The 21,173-nt window shown below is 32.6% G+C and overlaps 1 protein-coding gene across 3 annotated transcripts; it reads left to right on the top strand.

The window, feature by feature from the left end:
- The first annotated feature begins 12,331 nt into the window (after nt 1-12,331).
- On the top strand, nt 12,332-16,090 carry LOC110655852 (LOB domain-containing protein 36-like). Of its 3 annotated transcripts, none has more exons than XM_021812318.2 (3): nt 12,332-12,878; nt 13,386-14,356; nt 15,722-16,087. In XM_021812318.2, the coding sequence occupies exon 2, from the start codon at nt 13,396-13,398 to the stop codon at nt 14,293-14,295; it is 900 nt and encodes a 299-aa protein (XP_021668010.2). In that variant the 5' UTR covers nt 12,332-12,878; nt 13,386-13,395; the 3' UTR covers nt 14,296-14,356; nt 15,722-16,087. The 3 variants fall into 3 exon arrangements, with proteins under 3 accessions (XP_021668010.2, XP_058006146.1, XP_058006145.1); XM_058150163.1 differs by lacking the exon at nt 12,332-12,878 and adding an exon at nt 12,888-13,041 and having other exon boundaries at nt 15,722-16,090; XM_058150162.1 differs by lacking the exon at nt 12,332-12,878 and adding an exon at nt 13,049-13,222 and having other exon boundaries at nt 15,722-16,090.
- Nucleotides 16,091-21,173: the final 5,083 nt, after the last annotated feature.

The following is a 21,173-nucleotide window of genomic DNA, read 5'->3' as shown; positions in this document are numbered from 1 at the left end:
ATATTCCCTAATGAGGCCGAAAGGTGTAAAAGATTTGAAGAGGGACTAAATGATAATATAAAGATAATGATCACTGCCTTGGGAATGTAACACCCTCCCTGTAGCAACTCCGTACATTCTACTGTTTCGGTGACCAGTGTTGGTCTAGATAGCTAGAACGTCCAGAAAAATATTTAAACTAAAGTGAGGAACCATAATTAACTCAAATATTAATAAGAAAAATTTAGAAAAAATTTTAGAAATAAAATACAACCAAGTTAAATAAGCCGGTGCCCTAACGATGGGTAACCTAGTGAGAAGTTGCGGTTCTCGCAACTAGGAGCCCTAGACCCAGAGAAAAAATTATAAAATAATTTTTGGAACATCAAATAAATTATAATTTCAATAAATGACTTAAATGAGTTATATTTCACAAATTATATTCAAAACTATGATAAAAATAAATTAAGGAAGAATAAAAATGATTGAGATAAAATAGAGTGTTCCGGTACACTGTGTGACATATCTTACTCAGATATACTGTAGACGGGTAAGGGGTGTCACAGGGAATCACAGACTTCACCAAGTTAGTCGAAGCTGCAATAAAAGTTGAGAAAATCAGAATAAGTGAGTAGACTAGAAGAGAGAGATAGCAGAAGAGGGGTTCAGGTTAGTCTAGCTCATCTCTTGCACCTGTAAAGAAGTTCAAAGGTCCACCTGCTTAGAGTTCAGGTCAGCCTCAAGGTTAGGGTCAGTCCCAGGGGCCCAGGCCATAGTTTACACTTAGGAGAGGCCAGTCCACACCATCAGTGGGCAGCTCTTCAAGGACGGTGTTCAGGGGACCAGCCCCGACATCTTCTGCTTGTCCACACTGCCTGAAATGGCATAAGGGGGAGTGTTGGATAGTGACGAGTGCCTGCTTAAGGTGTGGGTCAATAGAGCATCAGTTAAGGAACTGTCCACGCAAAATTGTTACAGCTGCTCCAGCACAAACAGATAGACCTGCCCCTGTACCTCAAAGGGGTAGGAAGTCTGGTAAATCTAAGGCAGTTGGTCCATCATAAAAACCTGCATCTGAGCCAGTCGAGAGGCCAGAGGCCAGAGCACCTGCCAGAGCTTATGCCATAAGAGCTCAGGAGGAACAAGATGCCCCAGACGTCATCAGGGGTATGTTCTCCCTCTACAATACATCTGTGCATGCATTATTGGATTCAGGATCCACTCATTCATACATCTGTATCAACCTACCCGAAGAAAGGGGGATACTAGTAGAGGAGAGTGACTAAGACATTTTGGTCACTAATCCATTGGGCCACAGTGTAGTGGTGAACAAGGTGTATAAAGGTTGCCCATTAAGGATTCAAGGGTATGAATTCTTGGTATACCTGATTGAATTGCCTTTCTATGAGTTTGACATGATTTTGAGAATGGACTCATTGTCACGTCATCAGGCAATGGTTAATTGTAAATTGAAGAGGATTTCCTTGAAAACTCGTGAGGGTAATGAGATTACAGTTGTGGGGGAAAGGATAGATTTCTTGTCCAATGTCATCTCAGCCACAGTTATAAGAAAACTGATGAGAAAAGGATGTGAAGCCTACCTAGCACATGTGGTGGATACTAGGCAGGCTAAGCTAGATCTGTATGACATACCCACGGTAAGAGACTTCTCAGATGTGTTCCCTGAAAAATTGCCTAGTTTACCACCAGAAAAGAAAGGCGAATTTGCTATTGAAGTACTGCTCTCTATTGCTCCTTATAGGATGGCACCTACTGAGCTAAAGGAGCTGAAAATCCAGTTGCAAGAGTTATTGGATAAGGGGTTCATAATCCCCAGTGTGTCACCATAGGGAGCTCCAGTGCTATTTGTAAAGAAGAAGGATGGGACTTTGAGGTTATGCATCGATTACCGGCAGTTGAATAAAGTGATTGTGAAGAACAAATATCCATTGCCTAGAATTGATGATCTGTTTGATCAGTTGAAGGGAGCAGGAGTATTTTCCAAAATTGATTTCAGATCAGGGTATCATCAGCTGAGGGTGAAAGATGCAGATGTGCCAAAGACTGCATTCAGGACCCGGTATGAACATTATGAGTTCCTGGTGATGCCCTTTGGCCTAACAAATGCACCAGCAGCATTCATGGACCTTATGAATCGTATCTTCCATCTATACCTAGATCGGTTCATAGTGGTCTTTATTGATGATATTTTGGTGTATTCCAAAACCAGGGAAGAACATGATGAGCATTTGAGAATTGTCCTGCAAACCCTGAGAGAAAAGAAGCTGTATGCTAAATTGTCTAAGTGTGACTTCTGGTTGAATGAGATTGCATTCCTTGGACACATAGTGTCAGCTGATGGGATCAGAGTGGATCCCAAGAAAATAGAAGCAGTGATGGAATGGAAGCCTCCCAGAAATACAACTGAGGTCAGAAGTTTCTTGGGGCTAGCTGGGTATTACAGAAGATTTGTAAAGGGATTTTCTTTAATAGCTGCTCCAATAACCAAGTTGTTACACAAGAATGTCAAATTTGACTAGAATGTCAAATTTGACTGGAATGACAAGTGTCAGGCCAGTTTTGAGAAGTTAAAGGCTATGTTAACAGAGGCACCAGTTTTAACACAGCTAGTATCGAGAAAGGACTTTGTGGTCTACAGTGATGCCTCGCATAATGGGTTAGGGTGTGTATTGATGCAAGAAGGGAAGGTGGTCGCTTATGCTTCTAGGCAGCTAAGGCCACATGAACAGAACTACCCTACCCATTATCTAGAACTTGCAGCAATTATCTTCGCACTGAAGATATGGAGGCACTACTTGTATGGTGAAAAGTACTACATTTAAACAGACCACAAAAGTCTAAAATATTTGCCAACCCAGAAGGAGCTCAACCTTAGACAGAAGTAATGGATTGAGTTCCTAAAGGACTATAATTGTGTGATTGACTACCATACTAGGAAGGCAAATGTAGTTACTGATGCTTTGAATAGAAAGTCCATCACAGCTTTGAGATCACTGAATGCCCATTTGACTTTAGCTCAAGATGGAGCTATTTTGGCTGAGTTGCAAGTGAGGCCAAATATACTTTAACAGATTTTAGATGGGCAGAAGGTAGATGAGAAGTTAATGGATACTATAAGTAAAATCTCAGAAGGGAAGGCAACTGACTATGAAGTGAAAGCAGATGGGTGTCTATACTACAAAGGAAGAGTGTGTATACCAGATGATGGGGAATTGAAAGCCAGTATTCTAAAAGAGGCACACACCAGTGTTTATGCTATGCACCCAGGAAGTACAAAAATGTATCATGATCTGAAGCTTCATTATTGGTGGCTTAGTATGAAGAAGGACATAGCTGACTATGTGACTAAATGCTTGACATGTAAGCAAGTCAAGGCAGAACATCAAGTTCCATCGGATTTGCTACAACCCATATGCATACCTGAATGGAAATGGGATTAGGTCACCATGGATTTTGTAAATGGTCTACCTTTCACCCAGAAGAAGCATGATACAGTATGGGTGATAGTAGATAGATTGACGAAATCAGCACACTTTCTGCCAGTTAGGACTGACTACTCACTGGAGAAGTTAGCAGAATTGTATATATTAGTGAGCTAGTTAGACTGCATGGAATTCCACTTTCCATCATATCTGATCGAGACCCAAGGTTTACATCGAGATTTTGGAAGAAGTTGCATGAATCTTTGGGTACACAACTCCACTTCAGCACAGCTTTCCATCCTCAGACGGATGGGCAATCAGAAAGAGTAATCCAGGTAAACAATTGAAACCAATTGAACTAATACAAATATTGAACTCAAATGATAATAATAATATGAAATATATGTTAGGCCCTTGAGGATATGCTAAGAAGTTGTGTCATCGAGTTTGAGGAAAGTTGGGATAGATACCTCCCACTGGCAGAATTTGCATAAAACAACAGCTACCAAGCTAGCATCCAAATGGCCCCGTATGAAGCATTGTATGGGAGGAAATATAGAACCCTAGTATGTTAGACTGAATTGGGCGAAGATAAATTGGTAAGGCCAGACCTGGTGAAACAGATTGAGGAGAAAGTAAAGTTAATCAAAGCCAATCTGAAGGTTGCCTCTGACAGACAGAAATCCTATGTCGACCTAAAGAGAAAAGAAATAGAATATGCAGTTGGTGACAAAGTGTTCCTCAAGGTGTCACCGTGGAAGAAGGTACTAAGGTTTGGAAGAAAAGGTAAGTTAAGCTCTAGATTCATTAGCCCATTTGAAGTCGTTGAACGTGTGGGTCCAGTGGCCTACAGGCTAACTTTACTACTAGAGCTGGATAAGATCTATAATGTGTCATGTATCAATGCTGAGAAGATACCGCTCAGATCCTTCACATGTCATCTCCATGGAAGAAATTGAAGTATAACCAGATTTGACATATGAAGAAAAACCCATACGAATCCTAGCTCGGGAAGTGAAAGAGTTGAGGAATAAGCAGATTCCACTGGTGAAAGTGCTTTGGAGGCACCACAACATCGAGGAAGCAACTTGAGAAAGTGAAGAGATGATGAGGCAACAGTTCCCTCAACTATTTGCATCAGGTAAATTTCGAGGATAAAATTCAAATCAGAGGGGGAGAGTTGTAACACTCTCACTGTAGCAATTCTGTACATTCTACTGTTCAGGTGACCGGTGTCAGTCCAGACAGCTAGAACGTTTAAAAAATATTTAAACTAAAGTGAGGAGCCATAATTAACTCAAATATTAATAAGAAAAATTTAGAAAAAATTTTAGAAATAAAATACAACTAAGTTAAATGAGCCGGTGCCCTAGTGATGGGTAACCCAGTGGAAAGTTACGGTTTTCGCAGCTAGAAGCTCTAAACCCAGGGGAAAATTCATGAAATAATTTTTGGGACTCCAGAGAAGAGTCATTAAGGTTTCAATTGCATTTGAATGCCAAGAAAATGCTTAGAAAAATTTTTAGATCGGTATAGACGATTTTGGCTCGATAAGCCAAATGGAGGGCATTTTAGTATTTCGTCTTCAGAGATGATTTTTGACCAACTTGTTCAATTAAATAAATAAATTATATGACATTAAATGTGAATAAATATTGTTAAAAAAATTGAATTGAAAATGAATAGAAAGAAAAGAAAGGAAAAATGAGACTTTTGACATCATATGATGTCATTATTAAAGCCTGCACCAACCAAATTTCACCAAGCTATAATAAGTCAACTTAAAGAGAGTTAAGTGGACAGAAATTAAAAAGAAAAATTTCATCCCCTACCTCTCTCAACCCAGCCAAAATCGTCCCTAACGCCAAACCTCCATTAAAGCTTTATCAAGCTTTATACCCCATACCATTTCACCTCAAAATCCCTCACTCTCTTCACTAAAATTTTTCCTCACCCCTTAAACTCTCTCTAGCTAGCAAAAAGAACAAGGAAAAAGGAAGGTTTTGCAAGCTTGGGAGTTAGCTCCAACAAGGTTAGTGCCATTTTGATTGCATAATAGTTGTGTATGGCTACCATTGAATATGGTTTTGGTGTTTTAATTCACGGATTGTATGTATATAAAGAATTGAAATTGTTGGAGTTAGGGTTTGGGAAAAACCCAGGGTTTTGCTTATGTATTGGTGAAAGAAAGTTTTGATGGTCAATTAGTGACCATTTGGTTATGTGTGATTAAGAGATGAAGTGATTTGTTCCATGGGAATTGAAGTTAGGTATGCTGCCCTTGGTGACTTGCAGGACTAGGTATGGGTCCAGCAGGTTTGGGCAGCTATAACTTGGATTGTGTAGGTTCAATTGGTGCAAGGCTAATTGGACATGAAATTAGACACATAATGATACAATTTTGGTGAAGGAACTCTGTCTAGAAACTAAACATAGGATGCCCTAAAAATTGACCAAATATGGGTGACTTACATTTGCCTAGGCAAAATGATCAAATGAACAGTGTTCATTCATTTGGTCATAAATTAGTGTAAAAAGGTCCAATTGACCTGAATTTTTACCAGTAGAAAGTTGAGACATAGCCCTATAACTTTCATGAAGAAAACAAACCTAAATTTTGATCATAACATGTCCAAAAACTGACCTGCAGTCAATGTATAAAAACTATAGAATTGATTCTGCCCAGAATTTCTGGAAAAATTGTAATCCGGCCAGTTATGGTATTTAGGCCATAACTTGAGCTACAAAACTCCAAATAGAGTGATTCAAAAAATGAAATGTAATTAGACATAATAAGGAACAACTTTGATGAAGAACATTTGGCCAAATTCTCACTGTAGAATGACCTAATGGAACAGTGAACTCTAGCACCCAAAATTGAAATTTCTGATTTATTCACCATTGGTTAGAAGTGTGGATTGGCAATTAATGGCAACACTTTTGGGAACCAAAATGTGGTAAATTTATGTGATTAGGAGTTATGTAGCTATTATGCATTGGAAAGTCAATAATTTGACCTAAATAGTAAAATGAATAGTAATTTTATATGTAAAGCATGAAAATTCAATCAATAACTTGGTAATGTGCCCTAGTACACCTAGTAAGATTGGTTTGGATAGGTTGGCATGCCAATAAGATTCAGTTAGCAGTACTGCACATGGCATTATGCCATTCTGTGATTTTATGGCTTTTAGCCATTCTGATACTATGATGATACTTGGCCTTGTGCCTAATGTTATTACAACTTATTAGCTATTCTGTTGCACACCGGGAGACACTATGTGACCGATGGTGTAACGGCCCGAGGTACTTGGTATCCAGTGCTAGTTTACCCATTTATCCAGTCCAGTCATCCAGTATACGTTACTTCGACAACAAAAAAATGGAAGTTAATAAATTTAATGAAATAATTGACATAACAAGTACCAAATAAATAGACTACGAATATTTACCAAAAATTTGTCTGCATGAGACATCAATATATACACTGCATATTTATTTCTTTTTAGTTCTATTTATTTTATTATTGGCACTACTAAGCATTATTGCTTAGCGCGTTGCTTTTGCCACACGTAGGTTCAGGAGATACGAAGCGCAATCCCAGTAGACCCTAGTCAGGGTGAGAGTCAGATCTACTAGTGTCCCGTGTCACCTCTCAGCTATAGTGCATTGGTAGGATGCTAGGTTATATTTTGTATTTTGTGTTTTGTATCCTTGTAAATTTTGTACTTAAACTTTTATTTTGTCATATATATTGAAACTTATGCGAGTATGTATTAATAAAATTATCTGTAAATTGTGTTCATAAATAAAAGTTGAGTATTTATTTATAATTTGAGTATAAATATGATGTGAATTGGATGATTGGAAAGTTTGAGAAATTGTTAGGAATTGATGACATATTTGGGATTGTGGATTTGAGCAACTATTGGAAGTGTTTTTCACAGGTTCCAAAGAACTGTTTTCTCTATTTTTAGCCGGTACTCTGCCGGATTTTCTATAAAATTTTTGGAACCTCAATGAATTTATAATTTCTATAAATGACTTAAATGAGTCAAATCTCCCAAATTGCATTTCATCATCATAAAAAAATAAATTAAGGAAGGATAAAAATAATTGAGATCAAATATGGTGTTCCGGTATATAGTGTGGCATATCTTGTTCGGCTAGACGGATAAGGGGTGTCACAAAGGATGTCTTGAAGTACCACCGCATTTGTATTGCCCAAGTACATCCAAACTCATGGCGAACTCTCATGGCCTTCCAAGGTTTGTGCTGAGCCAAAGGCCTTGAGCCCACAGTGAAGGTTTTCACTGAACTACACTGGTTCGCCCGTCGAAAGAATGACAAATATTGATTTTTCAAAGCGAAGCCAAACTGTGAGCTCTTCACCGATCTTTCCTCCTTGCTGAAAAATTAGAAAGATTGGTTCTTCATCCTTGCCTCTTCAAGAGTATTCCACAGAGCTGGAACTACCTAGCCGAGAGGCCAAAAAAAAAGATCGACCTCAATGAGGTCGACAATGCGATGGTAAAGGAGCTGAAGAGCCAGGCGATCTCTCATAGATTCCTGTGCTCAGATGTGATCGAGGCAGAATTAAAATGGTGGCTAACTAATATGATCGCCCAAAAGAATGTCCCGCTTCAACTCTCTGACCATGGGCCTGGAAAGGGTAAAATCCTTGTCTTAAACCTCTTGACAATACGAACTCACTAACTTCACTTTGTGCGCAGGTATGGCTAAAGGAGATGTCAAGAAGGCAGCTCAAAAGAGAAAAAGAGAGCTTGCTAGAAAAGTTTTAGAGAAAAAGGAGGCTGCCACCACTACCGCCAGAGTCGAGCTCGAGGCCCAGAAATGAGCTCGCATGAAAGGGACGAGCGAGCTAGCCTGAGCTCAAGCTGAAGTTGTTATCAAGGAGCCAATCCCTGACCCAGAATAACCTTCTACTCGACCTTCAATCTCTACTACTTTGAAAGGCAGGTCTTTAGGGTAAGCAGTCCCATCCGAGCGACCACTCTCTCGAGGTGCTCAGGTGCTAATTAGTTCATTGAAGAGGAATCGCACCATACGAGGTAATACAGACCTGGCCCGAGTTACCGTCACTTCGATTTGCTTTCTTGAAGACTGAACCCAAATTGCCCTGGAGAGCATCGAAGAACTCCTTAGCCAGTCGATGAGTCTGAGCTTAGAAGCGGTCGCTACTCAGCATATGATCGGTCAAAAGGTCAACTTTCTGAGGAGGGAGATCTCAAAGGCGGTTCAGGAGGCTATAGCTTCCAAGAGTCAACTCTCAGTTGTGAATGGTCGGATCTTAGAGCTTAAGGAACAAGTGAGGTTTTCTAAAGAACAAACAGCTCGGCTACGAAAAGAACTCAAGGATTTGAAAGCTAGTCGAGCTACCGACCTAGCTAAATTTTTTGAGGAGATCAAGGCGAAAGAGAATGAGGCCTTGGAGAAGGAAGCTGGCACTTATGTGCAGGCCCACGATGATCTCCTACCTGAGCTGGTCAAACGTTATCTTGAGGAGGACTTCACTTGGCTCGAGAAGCTTGCTCCGGGTGTTGATGCTGAGAGTGATGGTGAATCGGGGGAAGAGGGGGGAGTGTTAATATACCTGATGATTGGGCTGGGGAGGGCTCGCCCGCTGTGTGACCCTTGTAAAATTTTGAATGATTAATGAAATATATTTTTTCTATAAAGATCAATCTTCTGGTACTGTTCTCATTGAGATCGAGCTATCATGAGACTGTCATTTATTTGCAAGTTCAATACATCCAAAAGCTTTAGGGATCGAACTAACCAAACCTAACACAACTAAAGTATGCACACGCTATTGAACTTTGTTGAGATCGGATAACCTTAAGACCAGATTTGAAACTTGAAACCAAATAAGCAAAACATTATTGAGGTCAGATAATATGCAAGCAGGAATTGAACTTTGAACTTGCAGATCAGAAAAAATAAGCATTCAAAAATTGCGATTAACATTAAAACTAGAACAAGTATATGGGATCAAGTTTGAGATTGGATAATCTTATGATCAGGCATTGAACAATTTTAAACTTCGATTTTTTTTTTTTTTTGGAAACATTTAGTTGTTCGGGAGACAATTTGAAAATTTTGAGTTCGGACAACCATTTGAACATCATTGAGTTTTGTTCAACCATCGAACATCATTGAGTTCGGTCAACCATCTGAACATCATTGAGTTTGGTTAGTCTTGAGATCGATCTGTCTTAAGAGCAATTTATTGAGATCGAGTAATATTGAGATCGAACCTCAATTTAGAAAAAATTAAAATCTTCACGACATAACTTCACAGCTTGTGGGAAGAAAACAATTACATGATTAAACTATAAAGCATGGATTTATTATCCGGTCAAAATATGGTGTCTACAATTACTGGATCATTTGTTAATCTACCTAGGTTCTCGTTCATCATTCAAATAAAGCTTTTTTTTTTTTAAAAAAAACTTTATAGAACTTCCACATCAATTTATTTATCGCTAATATTTAACAAAGAAGAAATTGTGCTTTTGAAAGGCACCCATTAGGCAGAAATTTGTCACTTTTTGGGCAAGTTAATAGTGTAAAGAATCGAACCTTTGGGTCCTCCTTAGCAGCGATGTTGAGAGCCTTCTTGCTGATCACCACTAGTTTCCCAATCTTGAAAATGAAACAGAGGCATTGAGGGGAGGGGTGAGACTTGAGAGAACGGAAGGTTAGGGCAATCTTGTCATTTTAGGGGGAATTATGTACGGTCAGCAATAGGTGGCAAAGAATTTTGACATGTCACTGTGCATGTAAATCACGTGTGTGTGATTTTGATGATTTGTGTTTAAGTAATGTGTTTTTTTTTTTTTTATAATTGAGGTGTAAAATAAGAAAAAAAAATAATTTAAATGTTTATTAGACAAAAGCCTAATAATTCAAGTGTATGATGATATATTTGACTAAAATAATTAATAAGTTTTAATTTTTATAAAATATATTTTTAATTCAATATTATTAAAATTATAAAATTTTAATTAAATTAATTAAATTTAAAAATATATTAAAAATTATATTTATCTCTCTTGATTGAAAGGACTTAGTGATATTAAAATGAATGTAAATACTGTAAATACGAAATTATATGAGGAAAACTCTAATCACTATTAAAGTAAATATTTATATTTTCACAACAAAAGAAGTAAAGCGAATCCCAAGATTCAATCAATCAGTTGCTATAAAATTGAAGTCTCAAAAATCAAGATGGGTCCCTTTTGCTTCATAAATTCGTACTCTACTTGTACTAACTTGCATGCTGATTGCTACTCTCTAATTATAATATTTTATTTTGGGTATTGGTTAAATTGGACCACCTCACGGGGTAAGGAGACAAAATACAAGAAGAAAGTAAAAATGTCTAAAAATAAAGCTAAAATGTCTAACCAAAGTTCAAGCATATTATTATTGATGATGAAGTCAATCGGCACACGAAACAAAATAAAATGATATATATATATATAAGGTGAACATGATTACACGAGTTACCTATTATTTCTATTTTATTTTTTTTTTTAAATAAATTCATAATTTTACAGTTTTCATTGACGTAGTAACAGTTAGATGTGATTGTTTTGCTGACTTGGAGTGAAATTAACTTGAAATTTATGATTTTTTTTAAAAAAAAAATTAGATTAAATTATAATTTAGACTTTAAAATTTGATAGAACTAAAATTTAATTTTTATATTTTTAAAATTAAATAATTTGATTTTTAAAATTTGATAAAACCTATAATTTAATTTTTACCATTAAAATTTCAGTTAAATTATTATTAATTTTAATAAAAATGATCAAAATATCATTAACTTTATTTTCAATTTAAAAATAATTTAGTCTCTAAGATTTTATTTTATTAGTAATTTATTTTTTGACATTTTAATAAATCATCGAGTTAGTCCCTACCATTAGAATTATAGTTAGTTAATATATATATATATTGAAATAATAATAGCATAAATAGAATTTTATAAAATTATATGGGCTTATTTAACGTAAAGATCAATATATAAAATATATGGATGATTTTATAATTAATAAAAATTTTAAATAAATTTAAAGTAATTAATTTATACTTTAATAATTTAAATTTAAAATATTTTAATTTAATAAAATTCATATTTTAAAAATACATGAATTAAATTGTTAATAAAATAAAACTTAAAAAATTAAATTGTCAATAAAATAAAATCTCAAGGAATAAATTTATTTTAGATTGAAAATAAAGATAATGACATTTTAATCATTTTTACTACGATTGATTGAGGGCAACTTAATAGGAACAATAAAAATTAAATTGTAGATTTTATCAAATTTAAAAGACTAAATTATTTTGGTATGAAAATATAAGAACTAAATTATAAGTTTTATCAAAACTTAGAGACTAAATTACAATTTATCTAAGAATATAAAATATGAAAAATGATTATTTAAATGTATAAAATAAATATTGGACAAAAGACCAAATACTATTGACTTGAATATATACCTCTGACTGCAAAAAAAAAAAAAAATCCACTTGATTTTTAGATTTTTAATAGAATTAAAATTTGAGATTAAAAAAATCCCATTGGAGATTAATTTTATGAAATTCAAAAATATAAATGAATAAATAAAGAATAAGAATAAAAAAAAAATTATTGCATATGTCGAATTCACACCAATGATTATATGCTTTTACTAATCAAATGAATATAAACGCATTTGCATTATTTCGAGAATGCTAGAAGAAACTCAATTAATGGAATAAGAAGTGCTCGTTCATTGCATGTGATTTTTTAACTTCGAGCTTGCATGCCGACATTTCATGATCTAACATAATCATTCTCATGTTTCAATCCTGTGCAGCACTAGAGGCCAGCAACAACCCGCTTTCGCCTCCAAGAACCATCGCCCACCCCCTCCTTTTTCCTCCCTTTTGTCTCCTTCTTGGAGGCCTATGAAAGTTTATAACCCTTTCCTTGGGGTCATTCTTGTCTATTTGCTAGCCATCACTGGTAAATTATAAAAAATATATAGCAGTGTTTCACTCACATAAAATTGATGCACTATAATTTGCTGCGCATTATAATCTACGTGCCTCTTTTTACACTCGTATTATGAGTAATTTTTCCTTGTATATTAGGGTCCCTTCACTCAAGAATCCCACTTATGCCCCTAAGCTTCTGCTGGCATTTATATAGAAAGATGAATCTTGCTGCTGTTTCATACGCGGAAATTAAGGGATTTGTGTATTTTTAGCAAGAAAAATAGATTTTGAAAGATCTCTTTACACCAGGGTTCTTTTATTTTCTTGATTTTCACGATGATGATGATGAACAAGAGATAGACAGAGACGGTAAAGACGACGGATTCTACAGAGACAGAGGATCAATTATAACATCACATTTCTATTCCTTTACACCTTCTGGTAATTTTAGACCCATCCAGTAGTTATCGGATTGTTTTCTTCGTCTTCTTCTTCAGGCAATTTGGTTGGGCTCATGATATTGTGATATATTTTTAGCCCGGATGGAAATCTTATTCTATTTCATCTTTCTGTTTTAGTTTTTCTTTTCTTGCTCTCTTTCACTGTAAGCATCTATTGATTTAATTGTGTGTATAGTTATTTGTATATTCCTTTAGCAAAATCCAATATTTTTCTTCTAGATTGTTTGTAGAAAAATGTATCCTTTTTTCTAGAAAGCCTAGAATCGGTGAACGAAGGTTCCCAGAATCCTCCATGCATCTTTCTCAATGATTCCACCTTTCCATGTGCGTTTATAATATTCATTTTTTCTCAAGTATTTATATATTATATAATTCTGTTTCGATCACTGGTTGCATTTTCAAGATCCTTTCTATTCAAGATTTATAAGAGGTTAATCTTTTCTCAAGATTTGATTTTTTTTTTTTATTTGTGTTTGTTTGTTTTCAGAGGAAAAAAAATGTCAACACCGAACTCGCCATGTGCGGCCTGCAAGTTTCTGAGACGGAAATGCACGCAAGAGTGCGTTTTTGCACCGTATTTTCCACCGGATCAGCCTCAAAAATTCGCTAATGTCCATAAGGTATTTGGGGCCAGCAACGTCGCCAAGCTTCTCAACGAGCTCAGCACCGTGCAACGCGAAGATGCTGTGAATTCCCTTGCTTATGAGGCCGAGGCTCGCCTCCATGATCCCGTCTATGGTTGTGTTGGCCTAATCTCGATCCTTCAACATAGGCTCAAGGAACTCCAGAGTGATCTCTTTAACGCCAAGAAAGAGCTGGCACAGTATATTGGTAGTCAAGCAATGCTTCCCACTCTGCAATCCCCAACTTATATGCCTCAACCGCATCTGGGTAACCCAAATGCTTCGTCTCTGATGCAACATGGGGCGTTGCCGATGATGGGTATACCTAGTAGGCCAACGAACGGCGGTCAATTGATGATACGCGAGACTCAGCAGCAGCAACAACAACAACAACGTCAAAACCAATTCTTTGAGGCTCAGCAATTGGCTGCTGCTTTGGCTGTAAGAGAGCAGCAGGATATGTTTAGGGCTTATGAGCAGCAGCAAGAGATTGTGAGGTTTAATCGGGGTTTTGATGCCGTGGATTCGATTGCTACCACAGGATTTAATCAGATTACTGTTGCTGCTATTTCACCTTCTCTGGCTCTTGGTAGCTTTGACACTCCTTACCAGGTTCAACCACAGCAAGTGGATCATCACCAACATCATCAGCTCCAAGCACAGCTTTTTCTTCAGCCTCAGCCCCATGAACAACAACAGCATTCTCAACAAACACATCAGCAGCATCAACCATCAGGAAGTGATAAGGGCGGAAGCATAGGCCTAACTTGTTGATTTTTTCAGAGCCCTTATGCACTAATTCTACTTGCTTGATGCAATTTCACAATCGAGATAGGTACGTATTCTTTATTATTATTATTTTAAAAAATTTTCCACTGGTGTGGTGGTGGCGTTGTGTGCTCATGCACATGAGGGTCTCAGATCACTAGAGGAGCTCTGCATTTTTTTACTGCTTTCTATGCTTTTATGTGCAATCTGGTTTGGTTTTTCACAAATGAAGCAATACTGTCTGGTGGGTAGTGGAAAACCAATATTACTCTTTAGTCCATAGAGCAGAAAGGGTTGGCAAAGAGAATTATTGTCTTTTTACTGCTAGGGATACATTCCCCTTCACCATCAATTGTACCTAGAACCTAGAGTTACTTGCATAAACCAGATAGGCATATAACCCATTTCTGTGCACAGCTTGCCTTGTTTGGCTTGGGGATAACTCAAACTTCAAGTTTAAGTGCTAAAATTTTTCTTATTTAGTTAGTCATCATAATCCTTAACTTTCTGAGAATTTAAGGCTCTCAATTCTTCACTTCGTAGTAAGTAACTTACCTTAACCCAGTTAAGACTTTTCAGAAATAGGCCATTTAAATCAAACTAATGTCCTAATTGCGTCTGCTTAACCAAGCTAAGTCCATGTTGAAGCTATAGAAGTTTGTTTATAGTATTACCAATTTACTTTATATTTTCTTTTTTCGTATTGAAAACTTTTGTGATGTTGAGAGAACAAAATTAGAATTTTTTTTTTTCTTCGTGCTTGTCAATCAAAATAATTGCTTTGTTATTGCTAATATTTTCATGAAAATTCGTTTGCATTGTGTTTAAAACCATATAAGTATAGAATTTAATGTTTGGTTTCTTTTATATGTTAATACATAAAATTCACTTGAAAATAAAAATAATCCAATTTTGGTACAATTTCATAACTCTATAATTATCTTAAAGTTCATTCACAAATTCTAATAAAACCAATTTTGATGAATTTAAACATCAAGAAATTCTTTTTTAGATTGGATCCATCGTGGATCTAAGATATAAATATGAGAGATCTATATATTTAATAGATGGATCTCACCACACATCCCTTGGGTATATGATAAACCTATGGTAGGTGTGAAAAATCTTTAAAGATCTATCATTTCAAATGATTTTTTTTTATGAGATCAAACTGTGTTAAGTATAAATTTGCAAATAATTCCACAAAATTTCATTGAATTCATTTATTTCAGACATCTTAGTATAAATATATTGGCTTTAAATTTTCTTTTTTAACAAATATGGAATATATAATGTAAAAAGACAATGAATATATTCCTAAAAAAAATATATAAATAGCTTAGGATGCTTAATTCACCATAATTTGATTTCATCATCAGAATGCAAGCATTTTCTGAAGACTTTTAGCTACCAATTTGTCTCTTTTGCGCAGGTCATAAATGCCAGACACAAGTGAACATAAAGGGAGAGAGATGTACATCTGAGATCTGAATTCTGAAATCAGCCTTGTTTTTTGTGGTTTGAAGCAGAAGAAGAAGAAGAGAAGATAAACATTTTGAAATGTAGGAGCTGCACTCATATTCAAGTACAGCTTTCTTTCCTTCTCATTTAGTAGAGACAAGACATGGTTATCTTTTCTTTTTTTTTTTTTTTCTTAATTACAAATTAAAATATGCTATAATGTAAATCAGAAGATGTGAAGTTCTTTCTAAACCTTAAATCTATTTATCATTAATTAGCCTATTAATTATTCTAATTTGCCTTAAACAACACTGCCATATATTGCTACCTGCTAACTCTTTGTTTGGATGATGGTTTTCCATGGTTTCATAATGCATGGTATGATAATACTACTTATTTGTGAATATTATTCCTGGAAAATGGTGGTTTGAGTTATAAAGTGATGGTTCCTTAACCATAATTTTATCATATATTTTTAAACCAACAAATCGGTGATTTTAAATGATTTAAAATTTTTGCATTCTAATTTTATACTTACACAATTTATAAAATTTCAATTAATACCCTATTCTTTTTATTTATAAATATTCCTTATCACTCATCTTCAGTCTTTCTCTTCAACAAAAAATCTTTAATCTCTTATATACATCAGTCCTTTATTATCTCTCACATCACAGGTCCATCACAGCCCCTCTCTACTCTTGCTCTAGCCACCAATTTTGGGTGTGGATATAGTCCAAACTCATCACTAGTATAAGTTTTTATTGATAATTATCTTTTTTTGTTTATGTTTGATTGTTGGATTTGATTTTCTGATTCTTTTATTACTTGGCACTAGAATCTATTTTCTTGTTTATTGGTGAGTGATTTCATTTTGTATACCTAGGTTATTTTGTCTATTTTGTCAATGGGGTAATCAATACTGAATGCTTTAGTTCTAGGAAAAATTCATCATTTTTCAAACAGTGTAAGCAAAGTTTAAAATAACTCTTTATATATTTAAAATAACAATAAGGGTATTTTAGTAATATTTTTATTTATTATAACATACTATGCTATTTAACAAAATAAGAAAATATTATTAAACTATTCTGTATCATACCATCTTTTAAATATGTTAACAACAAAAACCATACAATACAATATAATATGATGTGACACATTAATAAACTATGCTGCACTCGATTCAAACACAGTGCAAGTTTTTAGTTGACTGATGAATTGATTTTTTGATTTTTGGCTAACAGAAAAATTTCCATGCACGTTTCTTAATTTATATCATGCTAGAATTAATTGTTATATTCAATCATGGCCCGACTCGGCTCGTAGATTTCATTACTAGTATATTATTATTATTGTTATTATTATTATTATTATTATTATTATTATTATTATTATTATTATTATTATTATTAACTTTAATTAGAACTTAAATTCAAAATTTTTAATAGTCTTAACTATATGACTTCAAGATCATTCAATATTATAGTTGTTATTGTAACATTAATTGATCAATTTGTAATTTACCACTGAATGTAAAAAATATATTATTGTAAGGTAACTTTCTTCTAGGCAGCCATGATATATATATATATATATATATACTCAAAGGCTTGCTTTGCCTTCATGAGAAGCCATGCATCAAAGATTATGAATTGTTTATCTCCTGTACTAGCTCTAAAAGCAAAGCAAAGCAAATGATATGTTATACATGCTTGAGAATTTCAATCCTTCAAACTGATAAGATCAGAATATGAAATTTTCCGATGGAAATTGCAAATCTTTACCGCTAATTGTTTTCTTGGAGAGTTACCAAGGTGGATTGAAATGTGGAGAACATCTTGTCAAATCCACAATCAGGTGACTGCATCTTTATACCTAATAATCAAAACAGAATAATATAACAGATCAGTCAAATTAGCAGAATGTGTTGGTTAGAAAACAGCCTTTTTGTCTGGTTTGTAAGTTTTCTACATTTGCCTGCTGTGGATAAATACAAGCTACCTCCATTCATCACTGTTTCTTATCTTCCTAGCTTGTTCATGCATGATTATACCTAACATATAGAATTAATGACCATATTAGCAATAGAAAAATATTGTCTTTTTAATTAAGCTATTTCCATCTCCCTTTCAATGAAGGTTGTTGTAGGTTTTTATAATAATAATAATAATAATAATAATAATAATAATAATAGAATGTGGGTTAATGTCTGTGTATTTAGAAAAGTTTCAATGATGAAATCATGAGTGGGGATGGGATGAAAAGATGAATAATGAGTGAGAAATTTGTATAGAACCGAGCGCTTATCATTGTGTTAAAAGTTTAAGCTATTAGTATAGTGATAGGCGCTCGTATAATTAGTATTAAAGCTGATATTATGACTTCAAATTTTTAACGAATGCTGAAATTATATCAACAAAATTTTCTATTAAAATGTATTAACAGAATGAATATAATGAATATATTTTACGTAAATGAGAGAACAATAAATTTATGTATTCTCGATGACCCCATAAAATTTTACATTGAAATGTATCAAATGAATGAATATAATGTATAAAAAAAAATAAAAATATTGATAATTTCCAAGTGAAATCCATGCATGTGCGAACTTCCTACTAAGCCATCAAAGTCAACAACAAAAGGTCAAGGTTATGGAAAAAAGAGCAAAACCGCAAAAGTGGAGAATTAAAACACTTACAAAAATAGGGGAAAGTATGTAAGCAATTTGAGATTTCAAGCTTTCGAGATTGTGATTCAATTGATTGGTGAAATGATATTTTTATTTTATTTTGTTAACACTTCAAAATAAAATATTTTAGTCATATTAATTTTATTAATAATAATATAAATATAAAATTTTATATCTTTATAAAAAAAAAACCTTTAGAGATTATGATAAATAATATGTAAAATAAAAAATTAAATAAATAATTTCAGAAAAAAAATTATATTATTAATTATATATTGCCACATCCAATGGCAGAGCCCAGATATTATTTTAGAGTCAAACTAACAATTTATTTTGCCCGTATATTATTTAAATTATTTATTATTTTATTTTAATAATATAATTTAATATAATTTTTTTATATTTTTTATTTGATAATCATATTATAAAATTTTATTAATTATAAAATTTTTAATTAATTATAATTTTATTTCAAGTATTAATAAGAAAATTTGTTGATTAGTAGATTATTTTTATTATTTTTAACATATAAAAATAAAAAAGATAAACAAAATAGAAAAAAATATATATATATGCCAGGCGATTTTTAAAGTATCATCATTAAAATTCTTATATTTTAAATTTACGTTATTTTTTAAAATAAATATTTAAATTTATAAATAATTCTTTAGTAAATAATTATTTAAATATATATCAAAAAATAATTCACCTTATTTATAAGTTAACAGAAAATTTAATTAAAAAATGATTTTTGGAGACACAAACGAGTAGAGTTTTATAATGTATGGAACTGTAAATTTTAAAATTTTAAAATTTTTTAAAGATATAGTAAAAAGATTTTTAAATAATTATTATTGTTTCATGAGATAAAATTTTAATAGTTAAAATTTAAAAATGTCTTGATTAAAGTTAATATTTAATATAAGGGAAAAGAGTTTTTAATTTTTTTTAAAAAAAGCTTTTGCCTTAAGAGGTGTTTGGTATAAGATTGTAATAAGAATTAATTATTAACCTTCTAATTTTTAATCCCTCGTTAATACCCTCTTGAGGGATTAAACGTTAACCTTAAGAGATTATATTAATAATACCCTCTTTAAGATGTGTTTAATATAAAGGATTACCAAACACGTTCGAAAGAGAATAATTATTAACCTAAACTCAAGGTTATCATTTAAAAAGAATAAGTCAACTTCATCTTATTAATAATTATCCTTTAAAATTAGAGTAACATGTAATTCCAAAAATTAATATAAAAAAATATTTTTAAATGAATTAATTTAACTATATTATTTGGCCTATTTACATTCTAAATTATAGTTATCAAGATATTATAAATTCAAATAGATAAATAACCTAATTAAATATAAAAATTTCTAAATTTACAGGCCAATTTAATTTTATATATAGAGAATCATATTAATTTTATTTTCATTGAGTTAAGGAGTGAATTTAATTTTAAACATATAAAATTATATTAAAAATTTTTTTAACTATATTAATTTTTTTTTATAATAAACCTAAGGGGCCATAAACCCTTGCCCCTCCCTGCGCAACTGGTCAGGATAATATAATTAATGATGTTTAAGTGGTTGTCTAGAAAGGACTGAGAAAACAAATTTGGAAATATTATTTTATTAAAAAATTGAATCAATATCACATTTAATTTATTTTTTTCAAATACTTTTTTTTTTTTATAAAATATGATGAAAAATTAATAAAAATAGAAAGAATGGAAGAGACAATATGGAGGTGACTTGCATCCATTAGCAGCACCTGCCTATCCAAACAGAGCCATAAGATTAGATTTGATTATTTCAGAGCTCTGTGATGAGGTGGTCTCTTTTTCAAAACCCAACATTTGTCCCTCGTAACCATCTTTAACTCGCTTCGTTATTGCATACATTGGAGCATTAAAAATAATATTTTTATAAATTAAAAAATTAATTTTAAATTTAATTTTAAAAATATAAAACTCATATTCTTAGAGAAAAAAATACAGTGTGTTTAATATTCTATAAATATTATTAGATCTTTTAAATTAAAATATTTCTTTTTTTATTATTTTTTTAAGAAGTGATCGAATTTATTCTAATAAAAACATAGTCATATTATTTCAATTAGTGAAAACCTTTTCTTATAAAAAATATTATTAATCATATATTGCTTTACAAGTGAATTTAAACTTTCTTTAATAATAAAAAAAACTCCAATTATATATATTGTAAAAAAATTGGATGAATTATTATTTAGTCTATTATTTTAAAGAAATTAATATTTAATTTTTATATTTTAAAAAATATATTATTTAATGTTTATATTTTATTTTCATTAAATTACGTACTCTTTTATTAGTTTTTCAATTACTAATATTAGTCAACCTATTACCTAATTTATCTATTTCAGTAAAATTAATTAATTATTTTTTATATTTAAAAAAAAATATATTAGTTAACTTCTATGATTTGACTTAGTTAATTATTTATTTTCATAATTATTTTTTATACCCAAACTAATTTAATTTTGTCATTCTTATTTCTTTCTTATGCTCCCTTATTTCTCTCTGTGTTCCTTTTTCTTTACCCACACCTTTCTTTCCCTTATTCTTTCCTTGTTTTCATCTGTCGATAAAATAGTATAAACTAATTGCACAAAAAAATTAATCGATTTTCTTAAATTTCAAAATAATCAAGAAAAATTATTACTAAGTTAAAAAAATATAAAGATGATG

The sequence above is a fragment of the Hevea brasiliensis genome, chromosome 7 (assembly GCF_030052815.1).
Source record: "Hevea brasiliensis isolate MT/VB/25A 57/8 chromosome 7, ASM3005281v1, whole genome shotgun sequence".
NCBI classification, from domain to species: Eukaryota; Viridiplantae; Streptophyta; class Magnoliopsida; order Malpighiales; family Euphorbiaceae; genus Hevea; species Hevea brasiliensis.
This window is presented reverse-complemented; position numbering and strand designations above follow the sequence as displayed.

Bases quoted from the DNA above. Each gene is read 5' to 3' on its own strand.
- LOC110655852 (XM_058150163.1), top strand. From the start codon at position 13,396: ATGTCAACACCGAACTCGCCATGTGCGGCCTGCAAGTTTCTGAGACGG.